General features: G+C 44.9%; 1 protein-coding gene across 1 annotated transcript; it reads left to right on the top strand.

Moving 5' to 3' along the window:
• Window positions 1-376: 376 nt before the first annotated feature.
• Window positions 377-23,293, top strand: LOC147889946 (protein KINESIN LIGHT CHAIN-RELATED 2-like). Its single transcript, XM_087390727.1, has 3 exons — window positions 377-470; window positions 605-2,996; window positions 22,688-23,293. Exons 1-3 carry the CDS (start codon window positions 422-424, stop codon window positions 22,866-22,868), a joined length of 2,622 nt encoding a protein of 873 aa, XP_087246853.1. The 5' UTR covers window positions 377-421; the 3' UTR covers window positions 22,869-23,293.
• The last annotated feature ends 663 nt before the right edge of the window (window positions 23,294-23,956 follow it).

The raw sequence follows: 23,956 nt of genomic DNA on the forward strand, positions 1-23,956 counted from the left end.
AAGATCTTGTAGAGGCTGATTTAGAGACAGATACATTTGTCCAAGCCATCTACACAAGCCAACAAGTTGTTGACTTCGAGAAAAAACCAATAACTGTAGCCCCGTCAGTAACTATTCCCTCAGGCCAAAAAATATGAATTTCATTTCTTCCTTCCCTTGGACATGGGCTTTTTAGAGATGTCTTTTAAACTTGGGTGTGCTTTTTTGGGAAGTGCATTCATTCCCTCTCTCCTCTTCCATTTCTCTCTCTCTCTCTCTCCCCTCCTCCTCCTCTCTCTCTTCTTCTTCTCTCTCTTGGCAGGCCACATGCCATTTGTGGCTTTGTTCTTTGACGATTTGCATCCATTTTTCAACCCAGAGTGCCTAGATTGAGTGTAAAAAGAACCTGTTTTTTTGTCTGTTTGTGGTCCGCTTCGAGTTGATGTTGGTTCCCCTGTCTTCTTTTCGCGTCCATGTTCCATCCAATGAAGGTTTTAGCCGTGATATGTCTATCGATTTAGTCCAATTTTTCCATTAGGATTACAGTTGATAGCTTCATTTTGTAGTACCTTAGCTTCTTGCCTTGTATGTCCTGAGTTAGCAAACACTAATGGTGATTCTGCAGGAGTCCTTGGAATCTGGTTCTACAGCTGCTCCAAAGTTGCTGCTGCATGCTTGACCGCCGGGACACATCAATTCCTTGTGGGGCTGCTCGACGAATTGACGATGGCTAGAAGTGGAAGAATGTCTGGAGGACATTTACTTTTTCCCAGGTTCAACTATTGTGGTTCTTGTGCGCGCGAAAGCATGTCTGAAAGGGTTCCCGTCCAGCTTATGCAGTTGTTGAGAGGGAAGGATTTTCTGGCGGGAGAATATCGACGATTGAGTAGAGCGACCACCGAAGCTTCATCTTTGTTCCACACCGTGGAGTCTCAATCAAAGCCAACACTGTTTCAGTTTACGGCGATAGGTCGAATCACGTCATGTCGGGAAAGCACGTTTCAGGAAGAACTTGCATCTGAGAGCTTTAACTCAATGAAGAGCGTCAATCGTGATCAAACTTTCCATGGACCAACACGTAGGCCGGTGACACTAAATTTTGGATCGTCTTTTATTATGCCAGCCTACGAACTGGACGAAGATTTTGAAGCAGAAACATACACGTTGCCGAAGAGGTCTGCCAAACAAGCAGTTCCGGGAAACGATAGTCAGAAGGTGTCGGTAAGGATCGAACCTCTTCGGGCTGGGGTTCTGGACAAAGAGGTGTTGCGGAAACGCCGCACCCAGCCATTCAGCGACAAGTGTTGGATGCAGAGCTTGGGGGTTGGACTATACCGAGACAAGCTTCGGAATCGCAGAAGTTTGAGTCATTTGGCCTCGCACAGTCTTGAAGAGCAGAGAGGGGGCTCTTGCCCCGGAGACACAGGTGAAAGGCAGTCGGTAGGGTCAGAAGAGTCTCAGATGCGTGAGAGGAAGGTATTTGTTGGAGACGGGAAAACTGATCAATCACAGGTGTCATGTCAAAATGGGGGTGTTTCTGACAATGACTTATCCGAAGACATAGGAGTGGTCGATACAGACAGTGATGATGAGATCGAGGAGCCTGGTGAATGGGATGCACGCAAGACAGGCACTCCATCCCTGGCAATAGAGGAGAGTCTGGAGGCAATGGTGGCTTCGTTAAAAGAATTGGAGGCGTCTGCTGATCCCGGAGATATAAGAATAGGTGCTGCATGTCTGAGATTGGCCCAACTATGTGATTCTCTAGATGAGGATGCGAGAAAAATTCTTATGTATGGACAGCGAGCCTTAAAGATCATGGGATCTGCTGAAGTGTCCCCAGAGACTGTAATGTGCCTTCAAGTGATTGGATCTGCCTACTTCAAGATGGACGAATCTGAGAACGCAGTGGCCCAGTTAGAAAAAGCAGCGCTGGTAATAGAGAAATTAGAAGCAACAATGAAAGAACGTGAAATAGGGACGGTAAAGTATGCAGTTCAAGTTCTTTTGGGCCATGCCAAGATGGCCCTAGGAAGGCATGATGAGGCTTTAGTGAATTATCATGAAAGCATCTCAATAAATGAGAGATTGCTAGAGCCAGGAAACCCTGATCTTGCAAGATCGTATCAACAAGTTGCAGAGGCATGTATGGAGGCGGATGACCCAGAGGATGCGATGTGCTTGTGTCAGAAGGCACTACCGATTTACAGAAATTATTATGGTCCGAAATCTGTGGAAGTAGCAGTGATAAGGAGGCTTATGGCATTAATCTACAGACACGATGAGGAATACGAGAAGGTTCTTTGCGAGCATGAGATTGTTAGACCTATCTTAGAGAGCGCAGGGAAGGCTAAAGAGGTTCTATCTTTGGATTTGGCGTCAGGGGAAGCCCTTATTTTTCTTGAGAGATATAGAAAGGCGATTCCCACACTAAAGAACGTTGTTGATCAGACTAAAGAAAATAGCAGATTCCATGGGCATGCATTAGTTCTGCTTGCGAAAGCATATGCTGGTTTGAAAGAAGATAAGAATGCTGCTAAGTATTGTAAGAGGGCTCTGAGTGCCTTGAAAGATAAGAAGCTTTCTTTAGAGGCTGGAGCAAGCTTAGTGGATTTAGCCTCAGTGTACCAGCAACTCAATGAACAAGAGCAATCCATGGCTGCTCTTAAGAGGGCTTTGGAAATTTTTGAGGAATTTCCTGATGAGCAAGAGGCTGCAGCAGATGTTGAAGGTCAGATAGGATTATTATTTCTTTTCATGGGAAAAGTTAATGAGGGTTTGCCATATTTAGATAACGCTGCAATGAAATTAAAAGACTTGCATGGGCCCGAGAGTGAGGAGCTACTGGCTGTGTACAACCACATTGCCATAGCTAACTTAGAACTAGGCAATCTTGATGATGCACTGGATAAATTTGAAGCGGCCAAGGATATAGCTACAAAGACAATTGGACCTGATGATCCAGATACTATTGCAATTTATCACAACCTTGTCAACACATACTCTGCTATGGGCAGGTAAGTTTGCATATGCTTCTGTATACTGTCGCTGATGGTGTCGTTCTTATGGCATTATGTTTCCTTCTGAGTCATGATAATAAGTTGTGAGAATTTCAAAGCTCTGTTTGTCCTGGAAACATCAATCCTGCAGGTGTGTCTCTTAAAAAATTCTATTTTTTGATAGGATTTTTGAAATAGATTTCTACTAAAATAGAAAATGAGATTCTGGAGTAATCACAGAACTTCCAACTGACATTAAAACAAGGTTTCAAACTCATACAATCAGCAGGTACAATCTGTTCAGGCTGCAAAGAAGAGAACCTAAGCCTGTAGACAGGCCACAATTAAGGGGTATATATAGGCATATTTGTCCACCAAGTCTTGAACAGCATACTTGAAATTCTTGGGAGCCTTCGTCACCAGCGTCAAATTTTTTGAATGCCAGGATTTCCTGCAGAGTTTCTTCAAAGTATAAGGGAGGAGCTCAACCAATTGCATATCAGCTACTCCTTTTGATGAAATCATTGGTGACCGTACTCTGGTCATGTTTCTTCTTTTTTGGGCTGCTTTGTACTGTTTTTTAAGCTACATAATCAACACGGCGTACAGCTTTTAATGAGTAAATGATTCTCTGTAAGGTGCCTGTTGTAGAAGCATGGTGCTGCCACATGTCGATGGCACGAGGCCCCAAGAAGGGCCCCATGTGGGGGGAGTCCTCAATCCCCCATCGCCTAGCTGCACGAGCCCTCAAAGCAGTCAAACAAATACGGAGAGGATGCTTAGAGGGCCTTCAATCCTCTTTTTATCTGGTGCAATTTCAATCCTCTTCCTCATTTCACACCATGTGAGGGTGGGGGCCTATCCCCATGTCATGCATTTGTACTTCTCCCAAGAAGTATTTTATATTGAATTTGGTCTAAGAAAGTTGACTCTGGTCAACTAGAATTAGTTTCATTTTTTATTTGCACAACATTGGTTAGCGAACACTATGGGGACGCTCACAAGGGACTAGGAATAGTCCAAGAACTAGAATGCATGCATTTGACTAATCTCAAATGGGTTAAAGTGTTGGATATTGTTTGTGCAAGATGCAGGTTTTTGGAGAGTGCTTCACTCCCCACTTTTTAAGGGGGAAAGCCAAGACAAGTGGTGCCTCATTTAAGTTAAAAGCACTAAAGGGGCCTCACTTGCTGGAGAAAGTGCCTGCTTCTGGGAAAAGCCCATGTTTTTGGAGAAACCCTAGCTTTCTTGGAGAAATTGCTTATTCTAGGCAAGAAAGCAGGCCTCAGCTTTTGGCAAGCACCTGCTTTCAAGCTGGCTGGCCTAGTCTATAAATTAAGGGCCAATAGGCTCTCCGTTGTGTTGAGAATTGTACCCAGACTTTGCTCCGTCGTGAGCCACCTTTACAAAGAGATTTCTATTGCATGAAAGACCTTTTGGGTTTTTTGTTTTTGTGAGGGGGGGGGGGGGGCAGCAGCCCTTATTTATGGTCCCTAGTGCTGGGTTCTTCTTCACTCTCTCCCTCTCCTATGTTCTCTCTCTACAACAATTCACTGTCCAGCCCCATCGTTGAGTTTCTATGCAATATGTGCCGAATGTCTTCCCCTTGCTGCGATTTGAATTCTAGCTTGTTCTAGAGGTCGTTTTCCAAGTGCGAACTAACCAAGGAGCTGTGTGGAGTTGAGTTTTAGGTTTGGTTAAAGTTCAGTGGTATCAGAGCAAGGCTTGCCACTTTCCTTGGTGGCAACGATCCTAGAACAAGTCAAATTGAGGAAGGACATCAGTGCTTGGGGAGAGCTAGAGGATTCTCAGCCCGAACAAGAGTTTTACAATGCCAAGATCCCGATTAGAAGCTCCTACTGGATTGTGATTCAGCTCAGCCTGCTTCAGCCAGCCAGTTCGCCATCAAACTAGAGCCCGATGCAATTTGCAGGCTATTCCAAGATTTTGGCACTATTCTGGGTGGTGGAATCAGCCTGCAACGGTGAATTCTCAGCTCAAAACAGCCCCAAATCTTGACGAATCGGTTCAGCCCTGTTTGCTGTCCAAAATCAATTAGCTTCTTGATCGAGAATATGGCACCTTCGCAAGGTGAAGTCAATAACGAAGGGATTCAAGAACAAGAGCTGTAGCCAGCTAGAAACCCTAAAACGAATCTGTGATCAGATTTGAGATCCTAAAATGAATTGGTAATCAGACTTGAAACCTTAAACTGAATCACTTTCGGTAAAAAGAACAGCCTGGATCCTCAATTTGCAACAGTTGGATGCCAATCCTAGCAGTAAAACACATTTCACAGTAGAGAATCTCAAGTCACAGCGCTCCAAGTTTCAAGTCAAATCGCAATAGTCTGGAACATATTTGCTGCAGATATTTCCAGGAAAGAATTCAAACTTCAGGAATCACAGGGGAAAGCAACATCTGAAAGCTTGATCTGACGGGGAGCACCAGCAGGTTTTTTCTGGGAATAAAAATGCACTGAGAGAGATAGAGAGAAAGAATAGAGAACATACACAGTACGGGTCAGAAATAAGGGCTGCCCCCCCCCTGTCATGTGCACGGATTGGTATCTGACGTGTACTAGGTACACAGAACTAGCTCAGGTTAGCCTGGGGAGGCTTAGAGCTAGGCAGGCTTGATTCTCGGGTTGAGTGGCAAGGGTACGAACTATTTATAGGTCTTCGCTATTTTTGGCGCCGGGGCCCGAGTCTATAAAAGAGGCCCAAGGGGTTCAGTTCTCAGTGTGCAGTTGGGAGCAAGTCTCGTTCCCAGGTGCTAGGTCTGATCCTGGATTGTGTCGCGGACGCGCGCCTGCATCTTAGCGTAGCCCAAGGCCCAGTGGCAGATCCAGGGCTTCACAGCGCCACCTGGTGGTATGGGACACCAGGCTGGTTAGGATCTGATTGGGAGTTCGTGCCAGTAGCTCAGCTCGTGGCTCGGAGGGGACATCTTCTGATTCGGGATCACACCCCGTAGATGTCACGGTTGGGTGGTGAGCCGCCTGCTCAGTTTTGATGTTGTGTGTGGTTATTTTGCAGATCAGGGGTTTTAGGAGTGCATGGGATGTGTCAGTTGGTATCAGAGCCAACTCCTGAGGTAGGAACTTCTGATGCGAGAAATTTGACGGATTTCTCTTCCAGGTATGCCCTAAAATTCGAGATTTCCTGCTGCGTTTTTGCTGGCTACCTGGGGTAGAAGGGGTGAAGAAATAGCTGGAAAAGGAAGAAGAAGAGGAGTGAAATAGAATCGAAATTTCTGAAGGCTATGGAGAGAAGTTTAGAGGGAGGAGAAGGAGAGCAGAAAAGAAGGAGAGAAGTGCAGGAATTAGACAGCAAGGGAGGAGGGGATGCGGAGCCTAGGAGGGGGCGCAGTAGATGAGGCTGTAGTGGCAGGACAGCCTGTGTATTAGGCTGTCCACAGCCAGCGCAGTAGGCTGTCCACAGCCTGCGCAACAGGCTGCGAACAGCCTGCGCCTAGGGCTGCGTGCAGCCTACGCTGAAACAAGGTGCTTTTTTCGAAAAAGCACCCCTCCAAAGTTGGAGGGGCTCAGGTGCTTTTTTCGAAAAAGCACCCCTCCAAAGCTGGAGGGGCTTAGCCTTTTTTGGAAGCCTAGCTTCCAAATCAGGCAGCCCTGCACCCTATATAGGTGGGGGGCTGGGTGCTAGGTTACCCACAAGCAGCCCCAAGATTCGAGAAGTTATCTCGAGATTCGAGCCAGCCAGCCTCGCCCTTCAGCCTGCGCCCTGATTCGATCAGCTCCCCTACATCTGCCCTTGCCTGCGACAGCCCTGCACAACTCCCGAAGCTTCCGTACCAGCCCGTACAGCTCCAGCGACAGCCGTACAGCCTGTACGGACTGTTCCGCCTGCTCCTGTACCGAACAGCAGCTGCGCCAGCATCTGCAGCTACCGTACGGCCTGCGTCAGCAGCCGTACAGGCCACGTCAGCAGACCGCACAGCTTTTACTGCAGCCTGTGCATCCGGTTTGCGGGTTCAGGGAGGCTCCAGGTCTCGTGGTCTTCCGATTCACCAGATTTCAGCATCTCTTCTGTCAGCTTCATCTGGGACGGTTTTCTTCTGTTCCATCTTCCTCCGTGCTTCGTTTCAGTCAGTTATTTCTCTCCGTTTGTAATCAAATCAGATTTCAGCCATGTCTGATGCTCCAAATCCCGAGTTCGCTATGGGAGAGCAGGACTTAGATTACACTCCAGTGGGAGAGGATGATCAGGGTCTCTATGACGACCTGATAACTAAGAAAGCCTTCAGTGAGTTCACGACTGCTCTTGATGGTAAATTTGAGCAGGTCAACGCTAATCAATCGGGGTTGACACAGCAACTCCAAGGGATACAAGCAACTTTGACTCTTCTGGCTAGCACGGTTCAGGCACTCACGCATGTGGATGCCATGGCCTCCGTGCTAGGCCCGAATATCACTCCGGATCCCTTTCCAGGTGACCAAAAATCAAGAACTAAGGAGGTGGTTGACACTTGGTTACACAAGTGGCAAGTACACTTTTAATTTCACCCCTATCCAGATGAGAAAAAGATTCAGCTCGCAGCAGGGTTTATGTCAGGTAAAGCCTTGCTTTGGTGGAAAGAACTCCAGCCTAAGCCTGATACTTGAACAGAATTTGAGGGTATCTTCAGGAAGGAGTTCCTGAAGAAGGAAGATGACTATGATATCGTCGGCAAGCTCAAGGCCCTCGATATGTCAAAATTGAATTTAACTTTTGAAGTTTATCTTCAAAGATTTAGGGATCTGCAAACTAGGGCCACTAAAATGGATCCTGTAACCTTGTTAGGTTTTTTCGTGGATGGTTTGCCAGACTCCTATAAGTTACAAATTAAGAATAACAAGTGCACAACATTGCAGGAGGCCATGACATATGCGCGCATATATGATGATACCATGGCCGGTACCAAGGCAACCACAGTTACCGAGACTAGCGGAAAGAACAAACGTAAGTTCTTTCAGCATGCGACTGGTATTGGGGAGACGAAGTCTACGGACAACGCCTCCAGGAAAAGCTTAACTCCTGCGAAGAATGGTAAGGCCCGTTTCCTTCGCACTCTCAGGCTCAAGAAAGAAGGCCGATGTTTTTATTGCGAGGAGCGGGGCCACACGAAGAATGAGTGTTCTAAGCGGAAGAACCAAAAATTGGTGCTAGGATCGAAGCTCCAGGCGGGTCCACGAACCGCAGCCAAGGGAGCCAACCAGGTTACGATGACAGGTATTTCAGTAAATGTCATTACCTGCCCCCTTTCTTGTAATTGTACCTTTAATACTTCGTTGTTTGGTTCCCATGATCTTTTCCGAGTTTATGGAGAAGTTAGGGACCAGCAGGTTCACATTCTCTTTGATCCGGGCAGCTCTCACAATTTTGTTAATTACAAATTTGTGCAGAAGAAGGGGCTGTCCACAGTACCTAGCGACCACACCTACGAGGTGCAGCTTCCAGCTGGGAAGCAGTTTTGGGATCGCAAGGTTGAAGCGCTTCCCATCCGGATTCAAGCCTACAAGGGAGCTCTCACATGTTATGTTATGCATCTAGAGCATGTAGACTTGCTGATCGGGATAGAGTGGTTTAAAACCCACAATATTCAGATCGGATGGACGGAGCATACGCTTTCTTTTGTAGACAAGGACACCCAATTTTGTATTCAGTGTGATAAGATTTTCCCTTCTCAGGGGCCTATTGTATCTGCGATGCAGCTTCGGAATATATTGAACACTTCTCATTATGATGTCTATCAGTGTGTTTTGATTCCACTTTCTTCATTTGTTGTTTCGGTAATTAACAAAAATGAATTAAGTGTGTTTGAACACCGAGAATTGAGAACGTTGTTAGATAATTTTAAGGACGTATTCCCAGCTCAACTGCCGGAAGGTTTACCTCCAGAAAGGGCAGTAGATCATCGCATAGACTTAGTCCCAGGGGCTCAACCTATCAGTGTACCACCTTATAGGATGAGCCAGGTAGAGGAGGATGAGTTAGCTATCCAGCTTCAGGATTACCTGAATATGGGTTATATCCGCCCAAGTAAATCACCTTGGGGTGCACCTGTCCTCTCAAGAAAGAAGAAAGATTCTTCTTGGAGAATGTGTATAGATTATAAACGACTAAATAAAGTTACAATTAAGAACCGCTATCCTTTACCTCGTTCTGATGATTTGATAGACTGTTTGGCCGGAGCGAAGTATTTCACTAAGATTGATTTGCGTACGGGTTATCACCAAATCCGTATCTATGCTAAACACATAGATAGGACCGCATTCCGGACTAGGTATGGTCATTACGAGTTCCTCGTATTACCTTTTGGTTTGACCAATGCTCCTGCTACTTTTCAGCAGATGATGAACGATTTGTTCAGGGATTTTCTGGGCAAATTTGTTGTAGTGTTCTTAGATGATATCTTGGTATATAGTAAAACGCTTGAGGATCATATAGGACAACTCCAAGTTGTCTTACTTGTTCTAAGACAGCATAAGCTTTATGCCAAGATGAGTAAATGTGACTTCTTTATGAAGGAGATCATTTACTTAGGACACAAGTTTTCTTCTGAAGGTATTAGCATTGATCTGGATCGTATCCAGAAGGTTTTAGAATGGCCTATCCCTCAGACTGTGAAACAACTTCGTTCTTTCCTAGGATTTACGGTATTTCTTCGGAAGTCAGTCCGTGATTATTCACAAATCACGGTACCCTTGACCAACATATTGAAAGGTCGTGGACGCAGGTCTACTCAGCCGATCCCTTGGAATGATGCAATGAACAAGGCTTTTGAAACCTTGAAATTATCTATCAAGGAAGCACCCGTTCTTGCATTACCCGATCCTACCCGGCCTTATGTTTTAGAGGCCGATGCGAGTGATTATGCGATTGGGGCAGTTTTATTCCAAGAGGGCAGACCTGTAGCTTTTGAGAGTAAGAAGCTAGACGACACTCAGTATCGTTGGCCCACACTTGAGAAGGAACTTTATGCTGTAGTGTATGCTCTCAAGGTTTGGAGACACTACTTGTATGGTTCAAAGTTCCTTGTAGTCGATCACCAGTCAATTAAGTATGTGTGTGATGGATCAGACTTGAGAGGAAGGAAAGCTAGATGGGCAGAGTTAATGCAGGATTTTGATTTCGAAATACGTTATCGTAAGGGTTCGTTGAATAGTGTGGCGGATGCCTTAAGTCGAGTTAAGTTTGTAAATGCTTTGTCATTTACGGAAATATCCTCAGACCTATTTCAATCCTTGAGAGGGCTATACGCAACTGATAGTCATTTCAGTTCTTATTGGCAGAGAGTCCAGGATGGGAGCTCCATGGTTGACCAGGACTCAAGGATTGTGCCACCTAGGATACAGGCAACGGGAGGTCAGTGGATGATAAGGAACGGCTTGCTGTTCCGGAATGAAAAGATTTGTGTGCCTGATGTTCTGGACCTAAAATCCAAGATTCTCTGGGAGTGTCATGATGCTCCTAGTGCGGGACATCCAGGTATACATAGGACTCTGTCTCTTGTGAAGCATACCTTTTATTGGCCTAAGATGCGTGCATTTATAGAGAACTATGTGGTAGGTTGCCGGGTTTGTCAGGTTACTAAGGCTGAACGCCTTAGAAGCGCGGGCTTATTACAGCCTTTACAGATTCCAGGTAATAAATGGGAAAGTATTTCCATGGATTTTATTACTGGTTTACCTCGAACGCGCAAGGGTCATGACTCTATATGGGTCATAGTCGACCGTTTGACAAAAATGGCTAGATTCTTACCTACAAGAACAACTATTTCAGCTGTTCAGTTGGCTCACGAGTTTGTGGACCACTTGTTCAAGCTGTATGGTTTGCCATCTGACATAGTCAGTGACAGGGACTCAAAGTTTACAAGTAACTTCTGGACACTTGTATTTGAGAAGTTGGAAACTACTCTAAGTATGAGTTCCTCGGATCATGCACAATCCGATGGCAGTACAGAAAAGGTCAACCAGTTGGTTGAAGACATGCTTCGGGCATATGTATCTAAGAGACAGTCTTCATGGGAAGATTATCTACCCATGATTGAATTTGCTTACAACAGTGCAAAGCATTCTAGTACAGGTTATAGTCCTTTTATGCTTATGTACGGGTTTCAACCTAAGTCACTAGTTATGGTAGGATTAAAAGGGATTCAAAATGATGCTGCTAAGAACTTTTTGCAAGACATGCAGGAAATGTTGCAGTTTGCCAAGGAGTCTATTAGAAGTGCCCAAGATCGGGACAGATTTTATGCTAATAGACATCATTCACCCAGAGAGTTCTCTGAAGGAACGATGGTATATTTGAGAATTCCTAAGGAATCCAAGAGCCTAAGTACTGGTTTGGTTCCGAAATTATCCCCCAGATACTGTGGTCCTTTCAAGGTCATTAAAAGAATTGGACCAGTTGCATATCGACTAGAATTGCCTCCTGATGTTAAAGTACATCCAGTCTTTCATGTCAGTAGACTGAAAGAAGTGTTGGGTGCAGATGATCAACTTGTTTCTCCTCATGAGATTATAGAAGTTACAGATTTGACTTTTATTCCTCACGAACCTGAATCAATTCTTGAATTTTGTGAAAGACAGATTCGAAATCGTACTATCACGGAATACAAGATTAAGTGGAAGGATCGTGTTGAGGAGGATGCAACATGGGAGACATTACAACACCTCCAAAGAACATTTCCCGATTTCTTAGCGAACTCAGGAGTGAGTTCTTAGAGGAGGTGGAGTATGTCATGTGCACGAATTGGTATCTGACGTGTACTAGGTACACAGAACTAGCTCAGGTTAGCCTGGGGAGGCTTAGAGCTAGGCAGGCTTGATTCTCGGGTTGAGTGGCAAGGGTACGAACTATTTATAGGTCTTCGCTATTTTTGGCGCCGGGGCCCGAGTCTATAAAAGAGGCCCAAGGGGTTCAGTTCTCAGTGTGCAGTTGGGAGCAAGTCTCGTTCCCAGGTGCTAGGTCTGATCCTGGATTGTGTCGCGGACGCGCGCCTGCATCTTAGCGTAGCCCAAGGCCCAGTGGCAGATCCAGGGCTTCACAGCGCCACGTGGTGGTATGGGACACCAGGCTGGTTAGGATCTGATTGGGAGTTCGTGCCAGTAGCTCAGCTCGTGGCTCGGAGGGGACATCTTCTGATTCGGGATCACACCCCGTAGATGTCACGGTTGGGTGGTGAGCCGCCTGCTCAGTTCTGATGTTGTGTGTGGTTATTTTGCAGATCAGGGGTTTCAGGAGTGCATGGGATGTGTCACCCCCCCCCCCCCCCCCCCCCGCCCCCCCCGAAAGGTCTTTATTGCAATAGAAATCTTTGTACAACTGGCTCACATAGGAGCATGAAGCTGATAAAACTTGGATTCTTCATACAACTGGGAGCCTAGAGGCCCTTATTTTATAGACTAGGCCAGCCAGCTAGAAAGCACGTGCTTTCTAAAAGCTGGGCCTGCTTTTCTTGCCAAACATAGGCGCTTTTCTCTAGAAAGCAATAGCTTTCTTCTCAAAAAGGCAATTTCCTTGCTTCAAGCCCTGCGGGCTCTCTTTTAAGCTGCTTCCCCCTTTGCTACGTGCTTTCTTTCCGAAATTGGGCGCTTCATATCTGCTTTTTGTGCTTTTCAATTCACAAACAGTTGTAGCTTGAATGGAAAGAATGCGGACTACTTTTTGATCAGCCTTCTTTGTCACGGTCGAGTCTGCCCTTCACCTCTGGAGTGTTGACAGAAACTCAATACGAAGACCTTTCTGTAAATGGATGCTCAAGTATGTGTGGCTGTGTGGATTTGTATGTGTGAGAGCATAGCTAGTCCGTGCTATGTATGATGGAGTTTATGTTTCAACGTTATGAGTGGCTGTCATGAGATTGAAACTGCAGTGTGTGTTGTGTTTTTAGAGGATGAGTTTGGGCATGTTTGTGGATTCATCTATAATACTTCTTGCCGTATTGGAGGATATGCAAATTTCACCTTGTGAAGTTTTCGTTCATGTTGCGGCCTGTTGATATTGCGATAAATTCTTTCTATCTTAAGTGGTGTATTGCCCTGTTAGCTAGATGGTCTAAGTAGATTTTTTTGCTTGGATGTGTTAGAAACATGGTGAGAGAGAGAGAGAGAGAGAGAGAGAGAGAGAGAGAGAGAGGCTAGGGGGTGAAGAAGTGATACTCAAATGAAGACATAATGGCTTGATACTCAAATGAAGACATAATGGCTTTCATTCGTTCATCAAAGATGACAAGATTAGTGAAGTACAAGCCTTATATAGGCTACTCACTCACACACTAGCACCTAGTGCATATGGGATAAGTCCCATGATGACACGTGGCACTCAAACAAGACACACACAAAAACTAGTACTAGATCACCTAGTACGTCACACCAACACACTCTTTGGCTATGATATCTCCAACACCCCCCTTCAGAGCAAAGAGTGTGAGACCCAACACACAAAGAGTAGACCGATCCCCCTCCACCGCAATACTGCAAAGAGCAAGTCCAACTATCCAAGACCTCCCGTGTGATAGTGACTTCTCAGTCAGCTTGCGACCGGCAAGGGCAAACCATCACTCGTCATCCCCCCTTACTCTGAATTGGATGGTCAGTACCATCAAACCAAAGTAAAAAACCATACAATCAGTTTTGGGGAACAACCCAGGGCAGAGTACCTCTTATCGACTCCAAATACATTCAATTTAGAGGGACAACTCAAGGCTGAGAACCTATATTTGACTCAACATAAACACACAGCAAGACCACCCGTACCAGCCAATCGGAGAGAGAATGATGTGGAATCAGAGAGAGTGCAGGAGGATCACAGGCAGGAGAGAGAGTGGAAAATGACCACATGCAAGGGAGTGTGACTCAATAGCCAATAATGAGCGTGAGGGAGCATATAAATGGGCCGTACAACAGCCCAACAGCTTTGGGCTGTGAGAAAGCAGTCCGTACAGCAGTAAATGCCTTGAATGAACGTGCCTTGGTTTGCTTGCAATACCATGTACAGCAAGGAAATCACTTCGGGATTTGTGCAGCCATATAGTGGCAATAAATGGTCCATACAGCTTGCAATTAACATGTACAGCGACAATAAATGGTCCGTACAATGTGCAATCAATTGTTCGCACAGTGTGCAATCAATGCCTCGGGATGTGTGCAGGCTCAAAACGCGTGCAAGACGCCTCGATTTGCATGCCAATCTTCACACAGAGAGAGAGAGAGAGAGAGAGAGAGAGAGAGAGAGAGAGAGAGCATTCCTTACGTGATCACGTAACTCTCCAAAGTCCAAGGCTAGAGAGATGATATCCAATCTAGAGAGAGAAAGGTCACCACATGTAAGCACATGCACCTGTACAAGGACTCACTTTGGTTTCCCTTGGGCCCAACTTTATGACCCCTCTAAACCTTACTTTGCCCCTAGCATTTGGGCCTAGTGGGTGCACCTAGGGATTAGACCCTACTCTATACATCTAACCTTAGGGGCTTTCAGTGTCCACGGGTTTATTTGCACAACAAAAATCCCGTCCTTGTGACATTGGCCATCCCTATCCTCATCCACTGTATTAGCTGAGCAGTTTTCGTTGACTAGAAAGACCTCTTTCACCGTGTTGACTGAAATTGACTCGTCCTTGGGCTTGTCACCTTTCTTTCGCTTTTGATTTGCCTTCTTCTTTTGGCAATCTTTGGTGATGTGACCTAGCTTCTCACAATAGAAACATTTCCTGTCTCATAGTTACTCTTCTTCTTGTTGTCTCCCCACTGTCATCCAATTTGCTGCCTTTCGAGTCGTCTTCTTTGACCTTGCCTTCTCTTGGCTTGCCCTTTCCGCCTTTCCCTTTGGCAAGGAAGGCCTTGTCACTAGATCCAAAAAACTCTATGTAACATGCAACGATTAATGATTGTGTAATCACAGCATGACCTCTTTAAACATTAAGTGAGTTGTATTCACTCATTCATCATGAAGAGGGGAGAGTGGGATAAGCGTAAAGAAAAAAGTGAGTCGACAACCGATTCGGTCCCTGTACACCGAGGGCCTCCTCCCTCAATATAGGGGAGAATTTGTTGGAGAATTGAAATACAATTGAATGGCATTCTTGGAGAGAGCAAAGAATGCAACTTTTGAACAGTCACTGTGATGAGAAGCAGCGCCAATTAATGACTAAGGCATCAATGCTGGCTACACCATTGATGTAGGCCACTCTGCGAGGCTAGTGCTGTCCACGGGCATGCTGGGTTACTGCGTGAAGAAGAGAGATGAACTGAGTCATGGCTGAGTCTACCCTTCACCTCTGGAGTGCCGACGGAAACTCAGTACGAAGACTTTGTATACATGGATCCTCAAGTATGTGTGGGTGTGTGGATTTGTATGTGTGAGAGCATATTTTTATACTATGGTCTACACCCACTGTTGGGCGCTGATGACGTCAGTGGGGATGTCATAGTAGCTAGTCCCTGCTATGCATGATGGAGTTTATGGTTTTCAACCTTGTGAGTGACTATCATGAGATTGAAACTGCACTATGTTGTGTTTTTAGAGGATGAGTTTGGGAATGTTCCTGGATTCATCTAGGTTTATGCTTCTGCCGTATTAGCGGACATGCAAATTTCACATTGTGAAGTTTTCGTCCAAGTTGCGGCCTGCTGGTATTGTCATAATTCTTTCTATCTTAAATGGTGCGTTGCCCTATCAGCTAGATTTAGATTTAGATGCTCGTTGGGGAGAGACTAAAATGAAAACGTTTAGACTTCACAAGCAGTTGTAGCTTGAGTGAAGAGATTTTGGACTACCTTTTGATTAGCCTTCTCCTTTAGTGGTAGCCTTTGTCATGGCTGAGTCTGCCCTTCACCTCCGGAGTGCCGACAGAAACTCAGTACGAAGACTTTGTATAAATGGATGCTCAAGTATGTGTGGGTGTGTGGATTTGTATGTGTGAGAGCATATTTTTATACTATGGTCTACACCTATTGTTGGGCGCTGATGACGTTAGTGGGGATGTCATAGTAGCTAGTCCCTGCTATGCATGATGGAGTTTATGGTTTTCAACCTTGTGAGTGACTATCATGAGATTGAAACTGCACTATGTTATGTTTTTAGAGGATTGAGTTTGGGAATGTTCCTGGATTTATCTAGGTATATGCTTCTGCCGTATTAGCGGACATGCAAATTTCACATTGTGAAGTTTTCATCCAAGTTGCGGCCTGCTGGTATTGTCATAATTCTTTCTATCTTAAATGGTGCGTTGCCCTATCAGCTAGATTTAGATTTAGATGCTCGTTGGGGAGAGACTAAAATGAAAACGTTTAGACTTCACAAGCAGTTGTAGCTTGAGTGAAGAGATTTTGGACTACCTTTTGATTAGCCTTCTCCTTTAGTGGTAGCCTTTGTCATGGCTGAGTCTGCCCTTCACCTCTTGAGTGCCGACAGAAACTCAGTACGAAGACTTTGTATAAATGGATGCTCAAGTATGTGTGGGTGTGTGGATTTGTATGTATGAGAGCATATTTTTATACTGAGGTCTACACCCACTGTTGGGCGTTGATGACGTCAGTGGGGATGTCATAGTAGCTAGTCCCTACTATGCATGATGGAGTTTATGGTTTTCAACCTTGTGAGTGACTATCATGAGATTGAAACTGCACTATGTTGTGTTTTTAGAGGATGAGTTTGGGAATGTTCCTGGATTCATCTAGGCATATGAACTGAGATGTGAATGGACTGAGAGAGATGAGAGAAGGGCTGATAATTGAGAGATGAACTGAGAGACGAAGTGCTGAACTGTAAACTGAAATAGTTCTGCTGAATCAGACTACCAAACCTCAACCTTGCTGCTGTCCAAACCCTGCTGCTTTGCTGTGTGGAGGTGCTGCCACAGATCACGATCTGTTGGAGGGGACTCCGGGCTGGATTTGGACTTCAATTGGCGTGGCAAACAGTCTGGAGCTGAGGGTGGAGGTAGGCTGGTACTGAATAAGGAACAAAGGGCTGGAGAGTCCTTTATATAGGCCTAGGTGACCAACTCGCTGCAGACCTGCAGCCCTGGTTGGCCGACCTGTTTGTTTGGGTCAAATGACCCGACCTGGTCAGTGCTAGTGGCTGGCTTCAAGTGAACCAGCTGGCGTTTTATTTGGCTGCTGTAACGATTAATGGGTGCCATGTTCATGTGCGCTTTAATTAATGGTTGCCGTTTCTAGAGGGGTTGATTGCCCAAACGCTATGGAGCCTAGTGGGTAGCCAGGAGGTGTCTATGTGATCGAGGGCTACGAAGACCCTAGAGTTTTGCCCCTTGAGGCATGTAACTAGAATCTAGCTAGGTGCTAGTTAGAATTTTGACACTTGGCATGTTGCCAAAAGAAATGAGCTGAGAGCTCTTTGTAAAGATGATTTCTCATGTATGTTTGGAAGCAAGCAGCCTGTGAGCTGATTTTGTAATCTGTCCTCACTTTTCATTATATGAATAAAGACCTTTGGGGGGTCCAGCCTGACAATTGTCCTGGGCCCTAGTGTGCTTGTGTGAGAGAGAGAGAGAGAGAGAGAGAGAGAGAGATCTCAGCAACAGTCTGCTCATCCAGCGTTGAAAAAAGAATATGAGAGAGTTTCGATTCGTGATGGGACTATCATGAGATTGAAACTGCACTATGTTGTGTTTTTAGAGAATGAGTTTGGGCATGTATTTGGATTCATCTAAATATATACACTAGCTGTCCTTGTCAAATGCAAACTAACCATGCGCAACTTGGAGGACTCAGAAAAGTTTTCTGTACCAAATGCAGCATCAAACTTCCTAATAAACTGCATAGCCTTCTCAGCATGACTATACTGGCCATTGAAGGGGACAAATTTACCTGATTTACCACCACCTTTGAACTCTTTAGGCTTAGAGGTCTTTGCTGCAGCTCGCTTGTGCTCAGTCACGCTTTTCTTTTTAGTCTTGGGCACAAGTGACCTAGATGAGGTAGATGAAGATGAAGAGGTAGAATTGAAGAGGAGGAAGCACTTGATATATGATGATACTTGGTCCTCCTCTTCCTGGAATGAGACCTCTCTTCATCTCTTTTCCTGTTTATCTTGCCCTCATGGCGAGACTTCTAACTCTTCCTGGATGCATCATCTGAGGAAGAGGAAGAAGTTGTGCTCAGAGATCCTTTCTGCCAATCTCTTTTTGGGTTGCTCCAGAAGAAGCTTTTGTTGGCCCTTCCTCATCAAGAGCATGTTTGAATCTGCAAAATGGAGGATCTCTTCATGCTTGTGCTAACTGCGCTAGCAACTCCTTTCTTTATCTGGCTGCCTGCCCTCTTCCTGCCTGACACTGTCAGTTGCCTGCATTGCCTTCATCGGATGAATTAGCGTGATTCCGTGAGGCCATCACTGCAAATTGGCCCATGGCTATCATCCCTCACACAAGTATGACACTAATGCACACAATTTCTTCTGTCCAAATTGAGAAGTCCCTCATCAAGAGATATGTTGCATTCAGAGTTTGCTTTGACAGATTTCCCCCTTGTGCCAAGATTCGCTCTCTGCTCAAGGCTTAAACCTCAAACCTTTAATTGGCATTCCTCTTCTTAGACCTGTCATTTTTGGGTCTGAGTAATTGGGCAGTAAACCTCTGAAGTCTGTCTTAAAAAAAAAAGAAGCTCACTACTGCTTGCAGATTGGTAAACTGCCTGAATGTGGTTAAGCAGATTGGTTAACGTTTGGGGCCTGATTAGATACTCTGGATATGCTTGCATAAAACACTGAAGTCTGTCTTAAAAAAAAAAAGCTCACTACTGCTTGTAGATTGGTAAATTGCATGAATTTGGTCAAGCAGATTGGACCCTCTTTGACCATAATTAAGGGACTTTGACCAAGGGTCAAGGTGCCCTAATTATAATTTATGACCAAATCTCTCCAACCAAGGTTGACTAAAGTCAACCCTCTTGGCATAAACCAAGTCTCCCTAATCGAAGTCGGGCCTTCTTGATGAAGTCAAGTATCTTTGACCAAAGTCAATGCTTTGACCACTTAAAAGAACTCTTTGACTATAATTAAACATAAATAGAGAACTCTTTAATTATGATCAAATAAGAGGTCAACTTTTACTTTACTTGGAATATTTACAGCTTGGTAACATGATCTGCAGTATGCAGTTTCCTAGTTAAGCAAGTACATCCACAAGCCCAACACACAGCTTTAGTAGGTAGTGAAGTGGGTCTTCTGTTACTTGAAGGTGACACACCATTTGGGACTCCTCTATGGTGATCAGTCTTCACTGGTTTTGCATTAATTGATGGCAGGTTGTTATGACACCCGTGTGTCGCAGACTAGTTGTAGCTGTTTCATGCTTGGCTCTTCATTCGTCTCTTGGTTTACCAAGAAGCACCCTACAATTGCTACTTTTGGTTGTGAAGCTGAGTTCTACTGGGCAACTTGTATAGCTACCATAGAATGTGGTCAGCTACGCAAGTTACTTTCAGATCTTTATGTCAGCCAGAACTCTTCTACTATCATCTACATTGACAGCTAGAGTGCTTTGGTCGTTGTGCGTAATCTCGTGTTTCATGCGGGCATGAAGCACATTGAGGTACATTATCATTATGTTTGAGAGCTACTGCATGCCAAACCTCAACCTTGCTGCTGTCCAAACCTTGCTGCTTTGCTGCGTAGAGGTGCTTCCACAAATCACGATGTGTTGGAGGGGATTTGGAGTTGGATCTGAACCTGAACTGGCGTGCAAACAGGCTGGAGCTGGGGTGGAGAGCCCCTTATACAGGCTAGGTGGTCGACTGGCTACCCGACCTGCAGCCTTGGTTGACCGACCTGCTGGTCTGGTCAATTGACTTGTTTGGTCGAGTCAAATGACCTGACCTGGTCAGCCCTAGTGGTGGGCCCTAGGTGACCCAGTTGGCCATTCATTTGGTCTGCTGGAAGGCCCTCAAATGGCAGCCGTAAGGCTGGCCGTTTAACCTACACTAACCCTAACTGTCCCTAACTAAGCTAGGCTGACTTCTAACTAGCCTAGCTAGTTCTCCAGTGGGTACCAGAGGACGTTGGCTGACCCTTAGGCTCAGAGATTGACGTAAGTAGGTTATGCATGACTCATCCCCGGACTGGGGCTTACAAAGGGGCCAGGACATACAACAAAAAGCCTATTGTAGGGGTCTACGCATGTAGAATGCACTTGATGTTGAGTTCGGTGTGTCACAATGCACCCTAGTGCAAGGGTGCATGTGACAGTCTGCCACACTATTACGGGGCCTTCAGTTTGTATTAGTGAATGGCCAAAATGTCAGCCCTTTTGTAGGCTGAGATGACACCCCAGTCAGTTGACTGGGTTTGTGGAAAGTCTCGATCAGATCCAACAGATCCCAGATCTGCCCTAATTCTTAACCTGGATCTGCCCAAACCTAGCACAAATTTCTGCGCTTGTTTTCTGTTTTGGTTGTGCTTCTTCTACTCTAGTTTTCCCTGCTCCATAGCCACGCAGAGTACCACGCAGGATGGCGGTTCTTTTCTAGACTTTACACCGTGAATGTACGGATGGCCCGCTCTCTCAAGAAGTTGCCACGTGTCATCGTGAGTATAGGAAAACCTGTTGCAGATGTTACCAGTCCTCGGAATAATCTTCTCCAGACAGTGCCAACCTTTCCTATGCAAGTACGCCTAACCCCTACAATGCCCTTACCCCTTGTCCTCCTCATTTGGGGGCTTAAAGGTGGTTCAGTGACACTCACATTCTCCTGCTCCTAGCCATAGGGCATGTATGAGCACGAGTACTTTCTACCTAGCATGGGCTTCATGTTATGCTTGTACTAGTATGCTGAAACTCCCTCGTGTATTCTTAAGAAAAATTTCGAATTGTGTCCAAGTGTTTAAACATCTTGTGCATAGCCGAAATAACATTACTTTACTTAAAATTTAATTACTTCCAAGATATTATTGAAAGTTTAGAAATTTCTACACATAAAAGGTGGCCACTTTGGGCCCCCTATCCCCTCATTGTCAATCTTTAGTCATCATTCATAACAACGTTATATCCATAGAAGGGAGACAACAACCTCATCACAATCTTCCTTTGCCCTTTGGATCATGATGTATTAGCCATCTTGTGGGAAAGTTGGTTTGCCATGCTTTTTCTTTGATAGTGGGAATACAGATATGGGAGGAACTCAAATGTTCTTATTTGTTTGTTTTACCCAAATCTTTAGTAAAGTTTCTTGCAGCTCTCTCTTTGAATGTGAAACTAACAACTAGGAAATTTTGATCTAGTTTGAAGCCTGAATTATATATGTACACACATACACACACACACACACACTTTTAGTGAAAGCGCACACACACACACACACACACACACACACACACCCCTTTGTAAGATTAGAATATATCCTATCGTATTTTGTTGTTCGAAAGGGCAGAATCAAGTGGAAGCAACTAGCTTGTCCTGGTCAACTTGGAGGCATCCAACTAAGCTCATACTCGAGCTTGTGCAACTCATTCTCAATGGTGCATTATATGCAGCCCATACATTGGCTTACTGAATGGCCTCACCAGCCCGTACATCCCGTATAACAGCTAGCAGTCGCTGCCCGTACAACCAGCATACCCTGCCCGTACAGCCAGGTGTAGTCCGTATAGTAGAAGCTCCACGTGTCCGTGCACTAGTGACTAGTAACAAAGCGACTGTCAAGCCGTACAACAGGCCATACAACAACTCCTTCACACGTGTGTTGCACATCGAGCTCCCTTTGCACATGCAACTTGATCAGTCGTCCAGACTGAGGCGCAATCAACCGTACATCATGCATGTGCAGTCTCTCAACCAAGCCATACCGTCCGTTTGTTCAGCCTATGTAACAGTCCATACCATAGCAGCCGTTTGTACAGCTGTAAACTGTCAAAAAGCCGTACACACAGAGTTTTACTCTCCGTCTTCCGTGGACCAGCCTGCGACCAGAAGTGGCCATCCTTCTTTCCTCTCCCCTCGTCGTTGAGATCATCCCAGGTGCTTCCTGTGAGCTTCATGCTACTTTGGGAAGATTGCCACATGGCAATTTCCCATCTCAATTGCCCCATGCCCCCTCTATGGGACACTCTTGGGACCATACCAATGGCCCAACATGAAATCCTAAGGGCCCTTTGCCTCCTTTTTGGACCAAAAACAAATTCACCCCCAAGGCACTAATTCTAGGGGGCCCTTGCACACCTACAACCCATGGCCTTGCCTATCTAATTTCCCAAGGTCCTACCCACATGCAAGCTCTAAAACTTATGCCCTTGTGACACACACACCCACACTCTCTCTCTCTCTCTCATATATGAATTCAAAGTACTAATAATTGTTCCTGAATATTAAATATTGAGTGTTGGCAGATGACATGCATAGCGTGGGGTCTGTCCTCAAACTTTAACTGCTTCCATATGGATCAAGTTTTATGCAAGGCTCTCTCTTAAATAGATTTTTAGCATTACCTATTGCAATGGAATTTGGTAAGGCTTGAGGTGTCATAATGCATAATGTCTTACTGAATATAAGCGCTTCAAGCAAATTCTTTTGATAGTTAAATGCAGGTCTATTTGTTTTAAACTTAATTTAGGATAGTAATCGTTTTGATAACAGCCTACCTTTCCCTCCTGCACGTTAGTCCCTTTTCAAGATGTCAATGGTAAGCTTGGGCTTTTGAAACCTTTTACCTCTTTTCTTACTGTATCCAATCTTCTGATATGCTGCAGGCATGACAAGGCCATAGAGTGTCAAAAGCATGTAGTCAACTCATTAATGACAATAGATGCAGAGTCTGCTGACATGAAAGAAGCTGAGAACAAGCTTAAGGAGCTTTTAAAGGAGTCAAAATCTGCAGGGAGCAGTGCAACATCTCCTAGTCAGGCAAAACATCCAGCCAAAAAGACATAGGAAACATGATGGTGGTTGACTCGGTGTTTCATTTCCTGGAATAATGGTGTCTGGCCACATGGGCTGAACCTTAATTTGACGCTGGAATAAAAATACACAAGATTGGCTGTTGCTGATGTTAATGGCTCATCTAAGTTTTCTCTCTTGTGCCTTTTGGAAATGGAATTCAATCAAACGTGGGTTTTACAGTCAAAAATCAATGCTGGCTCATCCTCTCTGTAGGTTGTTAAGGCTAGGTTATTCTACTCCGTGCTGCACTATTGATGTGGGGCTGTGTTAGAGTGTCACAGAAATGAGTGAACTGGCAGGATATCATTTTTTCTTCCTTAGCTGCAAACAAAGTTGCCCTAATGTCAATAGAGCAGTGTTACGATTTTCTTTTTATAGCATCAGCATTTCCTGTATTCATATTGAAAGTTTGTTTGTCCAGAGATGTGAACTAGCTCTAACATTGAGATGTGAACCAATTTGAATTGACAGTACCAATTTTGTTTCCACTTTCAAGCTGTGGGTATCCATTGTTCTCCTTCTCCCACTTAGATGTGGGTTCTGTTTCAGATTTACTGCTAGAGAAATTTTGCAGTAACAGAAATTTTGCAGTACCGGTGTGCAATAGCAAGCCAGATTAATGCATGGTTCATGCTTTTGATCAGCAGCATCAATTCTTCGTTTATTATTACTATTATTGGGGTTGTGGCTCAGTTGCTCTGTGCCTTTTTTTGTGCTTTTGATCAACAACATCAGGCCTTCAATTATCATTATTACTATTTTGGTTTTGGCTTAATTGCTGTGCCTTGTACTGAAAAGAGGTATATAGTATTTCAGCTACCTTTGCTGATGCATCTTTGCTGATAGCTCCTTGTTTGTGAGAAATAGGATGATAATCTTATGCTTTTGAATGAGATATTTAGTAGCATACTTCGTAAATGCTAGCTTTCATTAACTAGATACACTTTCCAATACGTTTGTGTTGGTGTCTGGAGGCATTTATATGTGGATATGGATGCATGTGTGAGAGTGCTCAATGCTACGCGCAGTTGAAGTTTGTGGGGATAGCCAAGCCCTGCTGTAGATGATGGACTTGATGT

This window comes from Dipteris shenzhenensis, chromosome 19 (assembly GCF_047967505.1).
Source record: "Dipteris shenzhenensis isolate YYH24624 ecotype China chromosome 19, Dip_SZ_1.0, whole genome shotgun sequence".
NCBI lineage: Eukaryota > Viridiplantae > Streptophyta > Polypodiopsida > Gleicheniales > Dipteridaceae > Dipteris > Dipteris shenzhenensis.

Excerpts from the sequence above, each read along its gene's own strand:
- LOC147889946 (XM_087390727.1), top strand. The coding sequence starts at position 422 with ATGTTGGTTCCCCTGTCTTCTTTTCGCGTCCATGTTCCATCCAATGAA. Across the intron at positions 471-604 it reads CCATGTTCCATCCAATGAAG|GAGTCCTTGGAATCTGGTTC; the intron begins GTTTTAGCCGTG and ends GTGATTCTGCAG. Across the intron at positions 2,997-22,687 it reads ACATACTCTGCTATGGGCAG|GCATGACAAGGCCATAGAGT; the intron begins GTAAGTTTGCAT and ends GATATGCTGCAG.